General features: G+C 44.1%; 1 protein-coding gene across 1 annotated transcript in view; it reads left to right on the top strand.

The window, feature by feature from the left end:
* Positions 1 to 15,062, top strand: part of RPRD1B (regulation of nuclear pre-mRNA domain containing 1B) — a 77,587-nt gene extending 62,525 nt beyond the window's left edge. Inside the window, exon 7 of the mRNA XM_036320936.1 lies at positions 13,592 to 15,062. Coding sequence (XP_036176829.1) covers positions 13,592 to 13,609 — 18 coding nt within the window. The 3' untranslated portion in view covers positions 13,610 to 15,062. The remainder of the gene's footprint in view (positions 1 to 13,591) is intronic.
* The last annotated feature ends 4,418 nt before the right edge of the window (positions 15,063 to 19,480 follow it).

Raw genomic sequence — 19,480 nt, 5'->3', positions numbered from 1 at the left:
GCAGGGGATGTATGCTTGCCTCCCATGGACCAGTTGTGAGCTGCATGCAGGAGAACCATCATGGGTCATCTCAGAGTGACCAAGAGACGGGTCTGGCTCCTCAAGGAGGTGGACTTCTGACATGCAGTGCTGAGGAAGAAGCAGGAAATAAAGAGTCGGGGTAAGTACCACCCCTGAGAGACGCCTGGGAGAGAATGAGCTGCTCAGGATGCTGGAGAGCCTACATGAGAAAGTAATGAAAGTCTTGCCCAGCCAGTGCCCAGTCACCACAACACCTCAAGTAAGGATTTTCTCTTGCTTCTCCTTCCTTTCCTCACTCCCACTGCCCTGAATCTTAAACAATGCTGGCTTCCTGCCTGCAGCAGCCCCCAAGAAAGCCTTAACTTCAAATGATAAATTCTTTTGATTATAACATGGGATTGGACATTTAAATTTCTGAATTGAAACTGTTTTGCACCTTTAGGGTGACTATGGGACTTTATTAGTAGTGGTGTTACTATTACTATTATCTATGCTAATAAAAGGGTAATATGCTAATTAGACCAGGAGACCTTCCGGACATCCTTCTGGACAAAGTCATGGTGGTGGGGCTGAGGCAGTGGCGGTTAGGGGCGATCAGGCCGGCGGGGGGGTGAGGGGTGGGGGGTGGGGGCGCAGTTAGAGCAATCAGACTTGCAGTGGGGGATAGTTGGGGGTGATCAGGCTAGCGGGGCGAGCAGGCCGGCAAGGGTGGGGGGCAGCTGGGGGTGAGCAGGCTGGCGAAGGGGGCCAGTTGGGGGTGAGCAGGCTGGCGAAGGGGGGAAAGTTCAGGGCAATCAGGCCGGCGGAGGGGGGGCAGTTGGGGGCAAGAAGGCCAGCAAGGGGGGGGCAGTTGGGGGCGAGCAGGCCAGCAGGCAGAGTGGTTAGGGGCGATCAAGCCGGCAGGCAGGTGAGCAGTTAGGAGCCAGTGGTCCCAAATTGGAGAGGGTGCAGGCTGGGCTGAGGGACATCCCCCCCCCCCCGCCCCCGAGTTCGTGCACTGGGGCACTAGTCCTATATTATAAAAGCCTAATATGCTGCTATGATGTGCACTGACCACAAGGGGGCAGTCAACCAGTCGCTGTGATGTGCACTGACCACCAGGGGGCAGATGCTTCGACCCATAGGTTAGCTTGGTGCTGGGGTCCAGCCAGTCGGGACTGAGCAAGATAGGTTGGACACACCCTAGAGCAGCAGTTCTCAACTTGTGGGTCGAAACCCCTTTGGGGGTCAAACGACCCTTTCACAGGGGTCACCTAAGACCATCAGAAAACACACATATAGTTACATATTGTTTTTGTATTAATCACTATGCTTTAATTATGTTCAATTTTTAACAATGAAATTAGGGGTCACCACAGCATGAGGAACTGTATTAAAGGGTCATGGCATTAGGAAGGTTGAGAACCACTGCCCTAGAGTCTTCCCACAGTCCCTCCAGCTGGCCAACCTCCTGCATCCCTCCCAGGCCCTGATCATGCACCGGTGGGGTCCCTCGGCCTGGCCTGCGCCCTCTCACAATCCAGGACCCCTCAGGGGATGTTGGAGAGCCCGTTTTGGCCCAACAGCGGAATGACTGGTTGCTATGATGTGCACTGACCACCAGGGGGAAGGCGCTCAATGCAGGAGCTGCCCCCTGGTGGTTGGTGGGCTCCCACAGGGGGAGCCCTGCTCAGCCAGAAGCCAGGCTCACGGCTGGTGAGCGCGGTGGTGGCGGTGGTGGCAGGAGCCTCTCTCGCCTCCGTGGCAGCACTAAGGATGTCCAACTGCTGGCTTAGACCCACTCCCCATGTCCCCAGGGCTCCCGGACTGCGAGAGTCCTCCCCAAGTGTACGAACATCATACACTGGGCTTCTAGTTATTAAATAAAATTGACGAGAGAAGTTGTGGAGACCTGAGTTTTCTTCTATAGTTAGCAAATGCACTAGTCCCACAAAGTGGATTTCAAGGGACAGTTGGGGACAAAAATAAAATTTCTTTGTGAATTGAGTTCTATAATCCTGCTTACTTATTGCAACGGTTACACACATGATTCATTTTAGGACCTTTAATTCTCGCTTCACTGTTCTATTTTTGTTAACAAGAAGTTCCTTTTTTGTTAATTAGTGACTCATGAATTAGTCTTTTGTGTGTACTTGAAACACATGTTTTTTTGTGTATGTGGTAAAATACACATAACATAAATTTACCATTTTAGCCATTTAAAAGTGTGCAATTCAGTGGCATTTAGTACATTTGTGATATGCAACCATCACCACAATCTAGTTCCAGAACATTTCCATCCTCTCAAAAGGAAATCCCACACTCATTAAGCAGTCACTCTCGTTGTACCCCTTTACCCCCTCACCCCAGCCACCCACTAATCTGCTTTTTGTCTTTATGAAGTTGCCTGTGCTGAATATTTAATATAAATGAAATCTATAATATGTGACCTTTTGAATCTGGCTTCTTTCACTCAGCATAGTGTTTTCAAGGTTCATTCATTTTGTAGTATTTGTCAGAATTGTATTCCTTTTATGGTTGAACTAGAGGCCCGGTGCATGAAATTTGTGTGTGTGTGTGTGTGTGGGGGGGTGTCCCTCAATCCAGCCTGCACCCTCTCCAGGTCTACTGGCTCCCACCCACTCACCTGCCTGCCTGCCTCTAACCACTTCTGCCTGCCAGCCTGATCACCCCCTAACCACTCACCTGCCAGCCTGATCGACGCCTAACTGTTCCCATGCCAGCCCGATTGCCCCTAACTGCCCTCCCCTGCTGGCCCGGTCACCCCTAACTGCCCTCCCCTGCTGGCCTGGTCACCCCTAACTGCCCTCCCCTGCTGACCTGATTGCCCACATCTGCCCTCCCCTGCCGGCCATCTTGTGTGTTGGAATGATGGTCAATTTGCATATTACCTCTTTATTATATAGGATATTTCATTATATGGATATGCCACATTTATTTATCCATCAGTTGATGGATATTTGGATTGTTTCTACCTTTTGGGTATTGTCAGTAGTGCTACTATGAACATTCTTGTACACATTTTTGTTTGAACACCTGTTTTCAGTTCTTGTAGAGATATGCCTAGTACATCATATGGTAACTCTGTTTAACTCATTAAGGAATCACCAAATGATTTTCCACAGTGGCTGCACCATTTTTATTTCTACCAGCAATGTATGAAGGTTCCAATTTCTCCACATCCTTGCTGTATTAGAGTGCTTCAGAGAATTAGTACCAACAGGGTGTGCATATAAAGAGACAGATTTATTTTAAGGAATTGGCTTATACAACTGCAGAAGCTTGGTAAGTCCAAAGTCTGCAGGGGAGGGCCAGCAGCTAGAGGCCTAGGGAAGAGTTGCAGTTCAAGTCCAAAGGCAGCCTACTGGCAGCAATTCCTTGTTGCTCAAGGGAATGTCAGTCTTTGTATTAAGATCTTTGACTGACTAGATGAGAAACATCCAACAGTAATGTCACCCAAAAAACATGTTCACAGAAACATCCAGAATGTTTGACCAAATATCTGGGCACCATGGCCCTACCAAGTTGCCACATAAAGTTAACCATCCCATTTGCCAACATTTGTTATTTCCATTTTAAAAATTATACCGATATCAGTGCTCTAGGGCTCTGTAATAAAGTACCACAAACTGGGTGGCTTAAAACAACAAATTTCTTATCTCAGTTCTGGAGGCTAGAAATCTAAAATCAAGGCATTTGCAAAACCCTGCTCCCTCCAAAGCCTAGGGGAGGGTCCTTTGTGCCTCTTCCAACTTCTTGGAGCCCAGGCATTCCCTGGCCTGTGGCAAAATAACTAACTTCTGCCTCCGTCTTCACATGGTCATCTTCCTTCTGTGTTTTTATCCACATTTCCCTCCTTTTTGTAAGTACACCAGTCATATTGGATTAAGATCCACCTTAATAACCTCATCTTAACTTGGTTAAATCTGCAAAGGCCTAATTTCCACATAAGGTCACAGTTACAGATACTGGTTCAACATATCTTTTGGGGAGGGAACACGATTCAATCCATAACAATAACCCTCTTAGTGGAGATGATGTGATATCTCCTTGTAGTTTTGATTTGCATTTCCCTCATGACTAAGGACATTGGGCATCTTATGTGCTTGTTGACCGTTTGTATATCTTCTTTGAAGAGATGTCTATTCAAATTCTTTGCCCATTTTTTTAAGTGGGTTGTTGTTGAGTTGTAAGGGTTCTATATGTGTCCTGGATAACAGGCCCTTATCACATACATGATTCGCAAATATTTTCACTCACCTGTGGGTGTCTTTTCACTTTGTGATAGTATCCTTTGATGAATTCAAAATTAATTTTTAATTAAATTTTCTTTTGTTGCTTATGCTTTTGGCCTCACATCTAAGTAAACATTGCCAAATCCAAGGTCATGAAGATTTACTCCTGTATTTTCTTTTAGGATTTTATACTTTTAGCTCTTATATTTAGGTGTTTGGTCCATTTTGAGTTAACCTTTGTATATGGTATAAGATTAGAGTTCAACTTTATTCTTGCATGTGAATATTTAGTTGTCTCAGCACAATTTTTTGAAGAGATTATTATTATTATTTCCCTTGAAATGGTCTTGCCACTTTGGTAAAAATTTTGAACACTTTTAAAGTGAAATTAAGAAATTAACTTAAGTACAGGTGTGCTAGGGAGATATTGTGGATTTGGTTCCAGACTACCACAATAAAATGAATATGGCAATAAAATGAGTCACAAAGTTTTTGGTTTCTGGTGCATATAAAAGTTATATTTACACTATACTGTAGTCTATTAAAGTGTGCAATAGCATTATGTCTAAAAAAAAAAAAGCAATGTACATACCTGATTAAAAAATACTCTATTGCTAAAAAATGCTAAGCATCATCTGAGCCTGTTGGAAAAATGGTGCCACTAGACTTGCTCAACTCAGGGTTGCCACATACCTTCCTTCAGCTTGTAAAAATTGCAATATCTGTGAAGTACAATAAAGTGAAATGCAATAAACCAAGGTATGCCTATAATAAATTAATTTTTGATTAATAGGGTTAGCCTTGAAGATCATTTCCTAGCTCAACATTTTATAACAATCTTGAGAGAGCCTGGATTTCTGGTAGAATTGTAAAACAGAAATATTAATGAACTAACTCCAAACACAATTTTCTTAAAGGTCTCTAACAATCTTTAATGAATCACCATCTATTAGTTAAATGATATTTTAAAACATAAACCAATAACGAAAAGAACTAGTGTAAAGTTCAACCCATTAAGGATTGAGTGCTATGGGAATTTCCCGCCACCATAAACAACTAAAAAAGCAGATAAGATCTATAAAACAAATGTTTTCAGACACTGGACATCAGGAAGCAGAGAACTGTGAGCCCTGACAGAAGAGGGGATTACCCATCTTCCTCACTGAAGGTGCCCCCAACCTGCAGCACAGAGATGGGAGCCTGAGGCCCACTGTGTCACTGAATTGAGGAGACAGAGATCAGAGTTCAGGAAGGCTGATGTGGTTAGAATTTGCAGGGAGAAGTAACAAAGAAGAGGTAGCTGCACAGAGATAGAGCTCTGAAAATCTTGATCCTTAAGTGAGTTCTGATTAGGACATGTGTGGGATGAAACTCCATCAGACCAGGGAAAGAACCAACGAAAGCAGTAGGCCAAATAATTCCCAGAGCTCACTACCTCTGGGAATAGAGTTTCTGTTAGCTAGAGTGGAGAGGCATGAAGTAGAATTGTTGGGGAGCACACGAGACTTGGAAAATTGTAAGGAGGACATTCTGAGAAAAGGGAAGTGTGTGGAAGACTGCCTGCCCTGTTTATCAGAAACCAGACTTAGAGGGGATTTAGGGGAGCGTCAAATTATTCCTTGACTTTTCAAACAAGCCTGTGCATATGCAGACTCCCCCCCTTCCCCCCACCCCGGGTGTTTACTGGAATCTTTATGCTTAACCTCTGGATGCCCTTGCCTAGAAGACAATGTAAACACATGTGTCCTCCCAAGATAACTCACTCTACTGATTGTATCTAAAGATAAAAATTCGAATAAAAGCCTAACTAAACAGGCAATCAAGGCTGCCTGGCTGCTATCAGCCAGGCGGCCCCTTAGCCCTCTCTTTCACAGTGAAACTGTGGGAGTGATCTGTTCATCTGTCGTTCAGGGGCTGCTGGTCAGCCCCGGCATAGAATCCTCAAAAAGGTCATGTCTTTGTAGTGGGGCTACATTACCACTAGAGTAAAGGCTACTCTCAATCTGCCAGTAAAAAATAATTAGCCTCAATCTGATCTGCAAATAATTTTTTGGTGGAATAAAATCCAAAACTGTTCGAAGAAACACAGCAAAACCCAGGGTTCAACAATGTAAAATTTACTATGTTCGACATTCAACAAATAATCGGCAGGTGTGCAAATAAAAGAATGACTAGAGCCAGGAGAAAAAAATAAATCAATAGGTCCTAAATGATACAATATAAAATTAACCAACAAAGACAAACAGCTATTATTCATATAAAAAATAATCAAGGATATAAAGGAGAACAAACATAATAAGGAAAGACATAGGATACATATATATATATATTTTTAAAATCAAAATTAAATTTTTAGAAATGAAAATACAATATCTGAAATTAAAATAAACAGTGGGATTAACAGCATATTGGATGCTGCAGAAGAAAAGATCAGTGCAATTAAAGGAGTAAATAGGAACCCGAGGGGATAATACCAAGTGTCAAAAATATATGCTATGAAAGGAAAGAGGGGAAAGAGATAGAAAACATTTGAAGAGCCTAGCTTATTGGCTCAGTGGTTGAGCATCATGGTTCCATTCCTAGTAAGGGCACATACGTGGGTTGCAGGCTTGATCCCCAGTAGGCGGGGGTGGGGCATGCAGGAGGCAGTTACTCATTGATTCTCTCCATTGATGTTTCTTTCTCTCTCCCCTTCTCCCTTCCTCTCTGAAATCAATGAAAATGTAATTTTAAAAATATGTATTTGAAGAAATAATGTTAATTTCCAAAATATGATGAAAACTATAAATTCATAGATCCAACAAACTCAGTAAACCCCAGGAAGAATACATTTAAAAAAACCTACACATGCTAAGACACATCATATTCAAATTGCTGAACCAGTGATAAAGACTAAAAAGAAACATATACAGAAGAACAAACATCAGAATGGCAGCAGACTTCTCGTCAGAAATTATGCAAGCCAAAAAAGAATGGCATGATATCTTTAAATCCTGTCAATCTAGGGTTTTGTATTTAGCAAAAAAAAAACAAAAACAACAACAAAAACAAAAATGTCTTTCAAAAATGAAAGCAAAATAAACTTTTCAAAGCAACAAAAGCTGAAAAAATTTGTCACCATTAGACCTGAACAATAAGAAATGTTAAAGGGCCCTAACCGGTTTGGCTCAGTGGATGGAGTGTCAGCCTGTGGACTCAGGGGTCTCGGGTTCGTTTCCGGTCAAGTGCATGTACCTTGGTTGCAGGCACATCCCCAGTAGGGAGTGTGCAGGAGGCAGCTGATTGATGTTTCTAACTCTCTATCCCTCTCCCTTTTCTCTCTTTAAAAAATCAATAAAATATATATATTTTTAAAAAAGAAATGTTAAAGGGCCCTGGCTGGTGTGGCTCAGTTGGTTGGAGCATCGTTCTTTACACCAAAAAGTGGCGGGTTCAGTCCCAGTCAGGAAATATACCCAGTTTACAGGTTCAATCCTCGGTCAGGGCGTGTGTGGGAGGCAACTGATTGATGTTCCTCTCACACATTGATGTTTCTCTCTCTTTCCCTCTCTCTGCTGGGAACAGATGCAGCAGTAGGGTTGGCCTGGTGCCATCTGATGCACATGCTTATGCAGAGCAAAGCAGTACCCATCCAGCCTGCTAGTGGGGGAAAAAATACTTCCAAACAAGGTGATACACCAGCACAGGCAGTGAGAGCTCCTCACCTGTAAGGAAATGTTTCAGGTCCCAGGTACACTCTTTTGCAATTGTTCAAAGGTCATCAGGCGTGTATGGTTGCCTTTCCCAACATATTTACTACCTGGCCCTTTATAAGAAAGAGTTTGCCCACATTTGGATTAATGATGACTTTTAGATTACTGGGCTATGAATTAATGAGGTGTCCATGTATTTCCTAACATGTTCCTAAAATAAACTTTTGTTTATTTTATTTTGGGGGCCTCAATCAGAAGGACTTGGGTCCCCCATGAGTAGTGCTGGGGAATGGGTCTTCTGACGTGTGCACTTTTAAAGTATCAGATACCTACAGAAAGAATGTGAGCACCCTTATGTGCATAGCAGCACAATTTACAATAGCTAGGAGTGGATAAACATGCTGTGGTACATTTACACCATGGAATACTATGCAGCAGTGAAAAAGAAGAATCTCTTAACCCTCTGAGACAGCATGGAGGGACCTGGAGAGTATCATGTTAAATGAAATAAGTCAGCCAGAGAAAGACAAGTATCACAAGATCTCACTCATATGTGGGATCTAATTAAAAAACTGATGAACGGAGTGGATCCAGAGACATGGAAGCATGGAACAGAGTGTGGAATCTCAGAGGGAAGGCGGGGAGGGTGGCTGGGTGGGAGGTAATCAACCAAAGACCTTGTATGCATAACCCATGGCCACAGACAATAGGGTGGTGAAGGCCTGGGGTGGGAAAAGGAGAGGGTGGGGGCGGGCTGGTGGGGGGGGGGGTGGCGCGATGGGGCAAAAAGGGGGATGCATGTAATACTTTCAACAGTAAAGATTTATAAAAAATAAAAAATAAATATCAGATGCCTAGGTTGGGTAGTTCTCTCCTTGGCCCAGGAACCCGCTGGGTAATTGTGTCCTGTCAGATATGCATGTGGAATCCAAGCCAGCAATTCCTCTGAATAGGATCTGGTGATACTGCTACCCTGGGGAATTCCACTTCAGTTAAATCAGATTAGTCCACTCAGCATGCTCTAGGCCAGAGCAAAGAGCCCTGAATTTGGAACTCAAGTGAAGTCCCAGCTCCATCACTGCAGAGAAGTCAGGGTGGGGCTGACTTATCAGGAAGACTGGGTATTTCCTGGTCTCCCTGGAGGCCTTCATCCCCATGTCCAACACTGACCACGACAAGGACAGGTAACGAGCACCAGCTCCAGACTCCAGTGATCTGCACCCAAGTCCACATGTCCTCACTTAACTGGCACTTTGGCCGAGTGGCTTCACCTCGCTTGTCTTGGTTTTAGCATCAGTACACTGGGGATGAGAATAATGGACTCTCTCTTAGAAGGTCATGGGGATTTAATGAATCATATCGCTAAAGTAAGCTAAGCCAACTAAGTATTTGTTAAATAAATAAAATCTGTTTGCTGATATGAGACAATCTGTGAAACACTGGGCATGTGAGCCTAGGATGTGGCACAGCTGGGCTCAGCCTTACTTCCTTGTAGGTCCTGGAGCAAGAACTATGTCCTCTTAAGTTACAACTGTTGTACAGGTGCTGAAGAGGGACACTGGCTAATTGCAGGAGGGTGGCCAGGCTCAAATTTAAATTCAAGGCCCCCCAGGAAGGAATAGATGTCCCGGAGTGGATTGTCTGCAGGCAAGGGGAGGGCAAGTCTGGGGGTGCTCATGGGCTGTAGGTGAAGGTGAGCATGGCTTTTGCTCTGAGGGCAGGAGATGGAAGTGTTAGCAGGGAGGGCTTCTGACTCATCAGGAAGACTTGTTGCTCTGCAGGGCTGGCCTACCCTTCTTGTCTAGGGTGCTATAGGGAGCTTCTCGACGAAGGTAGAGAGTTGGACAAGATAAAACACATGGGTTCCTCTCAGAGCTAATAGTCCTGGCCTCTAATGATTCTGTTGGCATGAAGATATGGTTACTGATAAGTGTGGTGGGAACAAAGCCATCGCTATTTTAAAGTTCCTGTGTGATGCTTGCCAAGAACTCGATTAAGAGTATCTGCCCTGATTCTGCCTCTTGATGAAGTGCTCAGCGGCCTCACATTGCTAGAAGGCCCCCCCCGCCTCACTCCTCCCATAGATTATGAAACATGGGTGGTGGTGACAGCTCCTGGCAAGGTCACAAAGGCAATTTGAGAGCTGTCATTGCTCAAGAATCCAAAGGTGGACCTGCAACCCCTTTTTTGATATCAGCGGCAGCTGGCCTTGCAACTTCAAAAGGGCTATCCAGACCTAGCCCCTGGTTTGCCCTGAATGCAATGGCATCTGGACTTCATTTCGATGGACTAGAAGTCTGTGAAGTCATTCCCAAGAGTGGCTTTAGTACCTGCCTCAGCCAAAACAAGCATAGAGAGACCTGGTTATGAGGCAATTAAAGTTTATTAGGCTCTGGAATTACATTCTGGCATGACCTGTTATTCATGGATTCAGATACACCGTGATTCAAATCCAGCTCTCCCTCCCCACCATCTCCTTGACCAGCCTTGGAGCAGACTGGCATTGAGCTCCCTGTCCCTGGAGACATCAAATGGAACCTATGGGACCACTTCTCCAGGGAGCCTCAAATCCAGTAGAATAGATGCCACAAACTCTAATGCCTCGTGGCCTGGGAAGGCAACGGAAAGGAGGGAGTTTGGGCAGCTGTGGGCAGGTGAGTGTGTGACAACTGCTATGCAGTTCAGCCAAGTGTCCGCATGACAGGAGGCAGAGCAAGTGTTGCCAGATTGTCGGATTTTTCTTTGAGAAGGCGGAAACCTGGATTTGTATGTAAAAATCTCTCATTTTTTTCAATACTGGCACGTCATTTGAATACCAGGTGGGCATTTTTTCAATACCACTTTGTTTTTGCAATACCAGTTTGTTCGCAGTATCAGTGCATTTGCTTGTTTGCTTTGAATCGCCAGGTTGCCACTTTTGCAAGTCAAAAGTTACTCTCCGCAGAGGATCTAAGACTCTGCAAAGCTGACCATAGTCTGAGGAAGGACCCATTTCCAAGGAGGGTCTGTTAGTCTCGGATCAGAGTTTGCAGGTGCCTTCAAGTTAATCCCGTCCCCTACTTGCCGCCGGCTGTAGAGACAGGAGCGCTGGCATGAGAAGGGGAGCCTGGGATCTAGTCCCTGTCCTGCCACTGATTTTGTGTGTGACCTTGGGAAAGCCTCTGGCCTTCTCTGGCCCCAGTTTCTTCTGCAATTGGTCACATTACCTCACGTCCTGGCCCGCTCAAATGGTTAGGGCTCCATGTGGGAGGAACCCAAAATGTTGACTTTTCAAAAGCTGGGCTGGTTCTTGATTTGGGGTGAAAAGACTGTTTTCAGGACCAGTCATGCATTTTAAGGAGTTACAAAACTAAGAAAAGAATTTACCAGAAAGGAGGTTTTGCCAAAGGTTTCCAGGGTCTCTGTGCCCAGGCCTTAAGGCTAATGGAGGTGATCGCTGGCATCTGCCAAGTGCCAGCAGGAAGTTCAGGTGGTGATAGGCAAATGGGGCTTATGGCAGATGGACAATGTCAGGTGAGGGGTCATCAGAGGCTGGCTTCTCCTCTCTGTTCCCACTCACCCTGCAGCCCGGGAAATCCTTCCCTGTCCCTGGGCCTGTTTCCTCTTCCAAAAACAAGGAAAGGTTTCTGAGCCCCCTTTGAGCCCTGGAGGTCTGTGATTGTAATGAATTCATGTTTTTAAAGTTGTGGTTTTATCACAAGAATTTTAATTTTTTAAAAATTCAACAGATGTGCCCTGGAGGGTGGCTCAGTTGGTTGGAGTGTCGACCCATACACCAAAAGGTTGTGGGTTTGATTCCCGATCAGGACACATACCAAGGTGGTGGGTTTGATCCCTGCTTGGGGCGTGTATGGGAGGCAACTGATCAATGTAACTCTCACATCAATATTTCTCTCCCATCCTCTCTCTCTAAAATTAATTTTTAAAAAGCATACCCTTGGGTGAGGATTTTTTTTTTAATTTTCAATGGGTGTTTCTTAAGCACCCACTGGTGATAGGCACTAGGGATGCAGCTGGCAAAACCATATACAGTCCCTGCCCTCGTGGCACTTACAGTGTTGGTGAGGGGACACAGACAGGGACCAATCAGATAGAGAACAGTGTGCCTAGCAAAGTGCTATGACATGAGGTCAAGTTTTCAATAGGAGACTGAGCCAAGTCAGGGCTGGATGGGGACAGCTTGTGCAAGGAAGCAACTCTTGAGCCAAGATCCAGAGGGTGATGAGGGGTCACCTAAGTGAACGGGACAAGAAAAACATTCCTGGGAGAAGAGCAGTATGCGCCAAGTCTGTGCCAGGAGGGCACAAAGCATGTTCAAGGCACTGAAAGAAGACAGTGTTGCGAGGTGAGGCTGCCGAGGTTCAGGTGAGCCAGACCTCGCAGAGTCTTGTTGTCTATGGAGAGAACGTGGGTCTTCGTGCTGAGAATGTGGGAAGCCTCAGAAGGGTTTTCAGCAAGGAAAGACATGGTCCAATCGGAAAAGACTCCGCTGACTGTTATTAGGAAGACTCAGATGACGGTGATAGGGAGGGGTGGTGATTGAAGGGAGCAGAATACATGCAGGGGGACAGGTGCAGAAGTGGTGACATGGTGGCCACACCCAGGTGCAATACAACGGGGGCCTGGCTGGAGCCGTGACAGTCAAGAGAGAGCAAGTGCAGACTTGAGAGCTATTTAGGTTATTGAACCAACAAGGCTTGGCAATAGGTGGGATGAGGAGTTCAGACCAATTCCTGGCTCTCTTGGCAGGAGCACCTAGAGGTGAGCCGGACTTAGGTCTGTGTGTGTCCCAGGAGCAGCCCCCGAGGCAGCAGCCTCTGAGATGACCCAATGGTCCCCTACTCCTGTTTTTCACACCCTGTGTCATTCCCTCCTGAGTGTGGATTGGACTCAGTGACTTGCAGTGAACAAACACAGTATGTCAGCGGTGATGGATGAAGAGGCTGGGTTATAAAGGGACCGTGCCTTCCATGGTGGGTGCCCCTCTTGCTCTCTCTTCATTGCTGGCGTGCGGGGAGGCCAGCTTTCTTGACAAGAAGAGGTGGCCCTGTGGGGAGGCCTGTGTGACCGCTCTTGGGAATAGCTATTGGGGAGGAAGGACTGCCAACAGCTATGTGAGTTTGGAATCAGATCCCCCCGCCCCCCGTCAAGCCTTGAGAAATGACTGCCACCAAGGCCAACACCTTAATTGCAACCTCGTGAAAAACCTTGAGTCAGAACCACCCAGGGAAGCCACTTTCAAATTACCACCACACAGAAGCTGCGAGCTAATGTTCGTTACTCCCAGCTGCTAGGTTTGGGGGTAATCTCTTAGGTGGCAATAGATAATCAATACAATAGATAATCAATCCTTCACACAAGCTGTGCTCTCAGCTCCCCTGGGGCTGGGAAGAAAGGGGTTAACCCCAGAGCCTAGGCCTGGGGGGCAGGGGTTGGGGGGAGCAAGGTTAATGCCTCCAGCTCCAGAGACAGTTCATTACAGATTATCTAGGGGCTCAGCCAACACTTGGGTCTGCTGCCAGCTACCCTCCCCCATCCCCCATCCCCCATCCTGTGGTGCCTGTCAGAGCAGGGGCCCGCAGCGGGGCATCCTGGAAACCGACAGATTTATTAACAGCCTCGCCTCTCTGCATCTGTCCACAGTGCGCCAGCTGCAAGTAGTGCCGGTTTGGCCATGGCCGTTCCCCTGGCAGGATCAGGCTGCCTCAGCTCCGGAGTTGCAGCATCTTCCCAAGCTCATGGCTCCAGCTCCGCTGTGGTGAGAGTCCAGACCCCAGAAACTGCCAATAACCACAACCAACATGACTGGAGCACCCTGTGTGATGAGCCCTTACATTCACCATCTCATTCATTGATAACCCTTCTCAATGACCCTGAGAAGCAGAAATGCCTCTGAGCCCCATTCTGCACTTGAGAAAACCGAGGTCCAAGGTCATGTGGCTGGAAAGTGCAAGGCTGCCTGACTCCAAAGAAAGCAGCTCTACTGCTGCGTATTGTTCCAACCAGGTAGCGTGGGGTTTCAGAACGTGTGGTCTGAATTGACAATGTTCCAGTCCCAAGTCCCACTTACTGTGGGACCCAGGGAGCTTAGTAATAGACCCACCTCCTGGGATGGATGGGTGACTTGGAGAAGTCAAACGCAGACAGCCCTTAGCACAACACTGGGCACCTAGGAAGTGCTCCATGTGTGCAAGGATTTGCCTCTGTAAACGGGGTCTGTGGTGTTGAAGACACAGGACTCTTAGCAGTAGGGAGCCTATGAACAAAGTGAGCTTTACCCTTTGTGCTTATGGAGAAGCCCCCAGCCCAACACCCACCACCCTCGGGGAGCTGTGCGCCCCCAGAGAACCGGGACTAGGAAGTAAGTCTGCTGGGGCCGGGGCAGGGGAAAGGGGAAGAGAAATAACCGTTGTGGGTTTTCTCTGAAAGCAGAGCCTGGGAGAGGGGAGTCGACCCCGATAAGATTAAGACTTGTTACAAACATTTCCTGGCGTTATAAATCCTGGCGCGTTTTGCGGGTTTACCAGAAGGATTAAGTTGACTTTGAGAGGAGCCAAAGAGAGGAGAAAGGCCACTCCGGGGGCTGAGTGTAAGAAGAGCTGAGGTCCAGCCTGGGGAGGGCCAGCCTCTCACTCGAGCCCAGGTTCTTTCCCAGCACCCCTGGACGCAGCCCATCCTGTCCCTGCTTGAACCCTTCCGGTGACGGGGAGCTCACTCACACAAGGAAGGGCCTGTTTCCACAGGTTCCTCTCTGAATGTTAAGAACAGCTTCTCGCCCCCAAGTGCAAAACCTGCCCTCAGCGGCTTCATCCAATAACTCAGTGGGTTGTTGTATGGAAACATATTTTTAATATATTTATTTTGTCTCTAATACAAACACTAAATCTTCCTGTTCATTTGGATAACATCGTGGTCGACTATTTTGAGGTTTCTCTATACATAATTATACCACCTTTGTTGTCATAAGGAACTTATAGATAATTTTTATGAGTTTATTTGAGCCCAAACTGACAATTGCCAGGAAGCCAGATCTCAAATGCTCAGGAGAGTGACAGTTTTGCAGCTTCTTCTTTAAAAAAAAAAAAAAAAAAAAAAAAAAAGTTTATTGATTTTTAGAGAGAAAGGAAGAAGAGAGAAACATCATGTGAGAACACAACATTGATCAGCTGCCTCCTGCACAGCCCCCCACCAGGGATGGAGCCTGAAACCTGGCCATGTGCCCAGACCTTTCGGTGTGATGCCCAGCCAACTGAGCCACACCGGCCAGGGCTCCACAGCTGCTTTTATGCATTGGGAGTTAAGGAGGGAATGAAAGGAAGATTACACGAAGGTGGGGGAAAACCAGGCAGGGATTGGATTATGGGATAGTTAGCAAAATTATGTGCTTCCTTGAGGGTGGTTGCTTCCCAGGGGTCTGGAAAGACAATTACTCCGGCATGTTAAAGGTGTTAACCTCCATGCACAAGAACAAGGGACAGGGCTTGCTGAAAGCAAAGATAAACCTTTTACTAAAGCTTTGGGCCTGGGGCAAGAATGCTCACCAGACCTGCCTACTTAGGAATTTATGATCAGATCACCCTGTGAGGTTATTTTCTGTGGAACCCTCTTTTGTCCACACTTTTGAAAAATGACTTTTATTTCTTCTCCAAATCTTACCCCTTTATTTTTTTTTCTCACCTTACTGCACTAGTGAGACCTCCAATAAAATGTTGAAAAAAGTGGGTGCTGTAAACATCCTTGACTTGTCTCTGGTCTCAAAAAGAGAAGCTTGCAATATTTTACCATTAATTGTTAGCTGCAGACATAATCTTTATTAGATTAAAGAAATTGTCTACTATTAATAATTTCCCACATTATTTTTTAATTTTAAAATCATGAATAAATATCAATATTTTATCAAATGGTCTTTTGCATGTTGTTTTTTGTCCTTTAATCAGTTTATGTGCTGAATTACATGAATGGAGCCTCAGCAATCTTGAGAAAGAAGAATGCAGTTGAAGGGATCACAATACTGGATATCAAAGCCATTGTAATCAAAACAGCCGGGTACTGGCACAGGAACAGGCATATAGATCAATGGAACAGAACAGAGACCCCAGAAATTGACCCAAGCCATTATGCTCAATTAATATTGGATGAAGGAGGTAAGAGCACACAATGGAGTCAAGACAGTCTCTTCAATAAATGGTGTTGCGAAAATTGGACAGATACATGGAAAAAAATGAAACTAGACCACCAACTTACACCATACACAAGAATAAACTCAAAATGAATAAAAGACTTAAATGTAAGTCATGAAACCATAAAAATCCTAGAATATACAGGTAGTAAAATCTCAGACATCTCTCATAGCAGTATTTTTGCCAATATGTCTCTTAGGCAAGGGAAACAAAGGGAAAAAATAAACAAACGGGACTACATCAAACTAAAAAGCTTTTACACTGCAAAAGAAACCACTAACAAAAGAAAAAGAGAACGCATTGTATGAGAGAACATTTTTGCCAATGATACATCTGATAAGGGGTTAATTTCCAAAACAGTATATAAAGAACTTATACAACTCAACACCAAAAAGACAAACAATCCAACTAAACCATGAGCAAAGGACCTGAATAGACACTTCTCCAAAGAGGACATACATAGGGCCAATAGATTATGAAAAAATGCTCAACATCACTAATCATCAGAGAGATGCAAATTAAAAGTACAAAGAGGTATCACCTCACACCTGCCAAAATGACTACCATCAATAAATCAACAAAAAACAAGTGCTAGAGAGGATGTGGAGAAAAGGGAACCCCAGTGCCCTGTTGGTGAGAATGCAGACTGGTGCAGCCACTGTGGAGAACAGTAGGGAGTTTTCTCAAAAAATTAAAAATAGAACTGCCTTTTGACCCAGTGATCCCATTTCTGGGACTGTATCCTAAGAATCCCGAAACACCAATCAGAAAAAAGATATGCACCCCTATGTTTATAACCAAGATCTGGAAAGAGCCCAAATGTCCATCAGTAGATGATTGGCTACTAGTAAAAAAGCTGTGGTACATTTACACAATGGAATACTATGCAGCTGTAAAAAGGAAGGAATTCTTACCTTTTGTGACAGCATGGATGGACCTGGAGATGATTATGCTAAGTGAAATAAGCCAGTCAGACAAAGACAAATACCATATGATCTCACTTATATGTGGAATCTAATGAGCAAAATAAATGGATGAACGAATCAGAACACGAGGAATGGATACATGGAATAGGCTGACAAATGTCAGAAGGGAGGTGGGTGGAGTGGATGGAATGGAAGAAGATTGAGAGAACAGCCAAAGAACATACATGCACACAGATAACAATGAGATGAGGGCCAGAGGGAGGGGAGGGTGGGGTTTGGATGGAGGTGGGCAAGGAGGGAAAAGGGGGGGGGGAATGTAATAATGTCTGCCATAAATATAAAATATAATTTTAAAAAATCAACCTTGGGCTCCTGAGATTAGCCCATTTTGGTTGTGGTACTTTTTTATAGATTGATGGATTTTTGTGGTTAACACTTTATTAAGGATATTTCATTCAAGTTTCCGAGCAAAATTGGCCTGTAATTTTTTTCTTTTCTTCCCCCCGCCCCCATATCTTTGTCCTATTCTGGTGTGTAGGTGATGTTAGCCTTAAAAAATGAATTGGGGGTTGTCCCCTCTTTCTCTTTTCTTTGGAAGAGATTGTCAAAGACTAAAATTGTGTCATCTTTGGATGTTGGAACTTGTCAGTGAAGCGATCTAGAGTTGAAGTTTTCTTTTTAGAAAGGGTATTTCAGAATCCTTCACTGATAGAGGATTTCTTAGTTTTTCTGTTTTGTCTTGAGTCAAAATTAATATTTTATGCCTTTCTAGGATGTTCATTTCATTTAAATTTTCAAATGTACTGACTCAAAGTTGTTCAAAACATCCTCTTTTTTCTGTAATGTTGGTAGCGTCTATAGTGACATCCCACTTTTTATTCCTAATATTGTGTGTGTGTGTGCCATTTCTGTTTTTCTCTAGGGAAATTTTATTCAGGAGGTTGTCAATTTTGCTGTCTTTTCAAAGATCTGACTTTTGGCTTTGTTGGATTAACTTTGTTTTAATTTTTGCTTTCTTATTTTATTCATTCCTGTTCTTGCCTTTATTACTTACTTTTTCTTGCTTTCATTATATTTGTTTTAATACTATTTTTCGAACTTCTTGAGGTAAACGTTTATTTTATCAATTTTCAGCTCTTCTCTGACATATGCATTTAAAACTACAAAATTTCCTTCTATGTACTGATTTATCTACACCTATAAATTTTGATACGGATTTTCTTTGTTATCAATTGATTCAAATCTTTTCTGGTTTCCTTTATGAGTTCTTCTTTAATTCATGGGTTATTTAGAAGTATATTTTTAAAATCCTTAGCATATGGAAAATTTTGAATCATCTCATTATTGACTTATACTTCAGTTATAATGAATAGCTGTTTAGATAACATGCTCCATGTGATTTGGATTCTTTAAAATTTCGTAAGACTGGCTTTATAGCCAAGTTATCGTCAAATCTGGCAAATTGTCATATGTGCTTGAAAATAAGGTATTGGATGCAGAGTTATCTATATATGTCCACTAGGCCAAGCTTGTTCATTGTTTTGTTGAAATCCAGTGAATAGAGTCTGCAAATGCTCACTCCTACCTGGTTCTCTTTCTTTTCTAGGGACATTGGCAAACTACATTTCTCAGTACCCTTGGAGCTAGGAGAGACCATGTGACCAGTTCTAGCTTAAGAGATGTAAATGGGCCCTGGCTGAATAGCTTAGTTGGTTAGAGCATCATCCTGATATGCCAAGGTTGTGGATTAAATTCTCAGTTGGGGCACATACAAGAATCAACCAATGTATGCAATCTCTCTCCTTTCCTCTTTCTCTAAAATCAACAAAATATATACATATATAAAAAGAGATGTGAATAGAAGTGAGACATGTAACTTCTGGGCCGAGGCATTTAAAGCTCGTGCTATCTTCCCACTTTCTCTTCTTGAGAAGCATCTGTGGAAACCACAGGATAAATTGGCAGAAACACGTGATGGGAGAGCCTGGATCCCTGGGTCACTGCATGGAGGAGAATAGCCCTGGCAATTGCCTGATTCCACTGGACTCCGTGTGAAATATGAACCTGTGGGGTATTAAGCCACCAAGACTTTGGATCTTTATGTTACTGCAGTATAACTTAGCCAGTAAATACATCTTCTATATCCATACTGACTTTTTGTCTTCATGTTCTGTCAAATACTGAGAGAGATGTAGTGAACCTTCCATAATGATTTGAATTTGTGTATCTCTCCTTAGAGCTCTATCAATTTTTTGTTTTGCACATTTTGAACCTATGTCATTAGGTTACAGAAGATTAAAATAGTTATATGTTCTGGTAAATGAAAACATTTACTCTATACAGTGCCCTTCTTATTTCTAGCAATATTTTTAATGGTGTTCTTTGAAATACAAAAGTTTTAAATGTTTATGAAGTCCACTTTATCA

Source organism: Myotis myotis, unplaced genomic scaffold (genome assembly GCF_014108235.1).
Source record: "Myotis myotis isolate mMyoMyo1 unplaced genomic scaffold, mMyoMyo1.p scaffold_m19_p_9, whole genome shotgun sequence".
NCBI classification, from domain to species: domain Eukaryota; kingdom Metazoa; phylum Chordata; class Mammalia; order Chiroptera; family Vespertilionidae; genus Myotis; species Myotis myotis.
The sequence above is the reverse complement of the archived record's forward strand: the minus strand, read 5'-3'. Positions and strand labels throughout refer to the sequence as shown.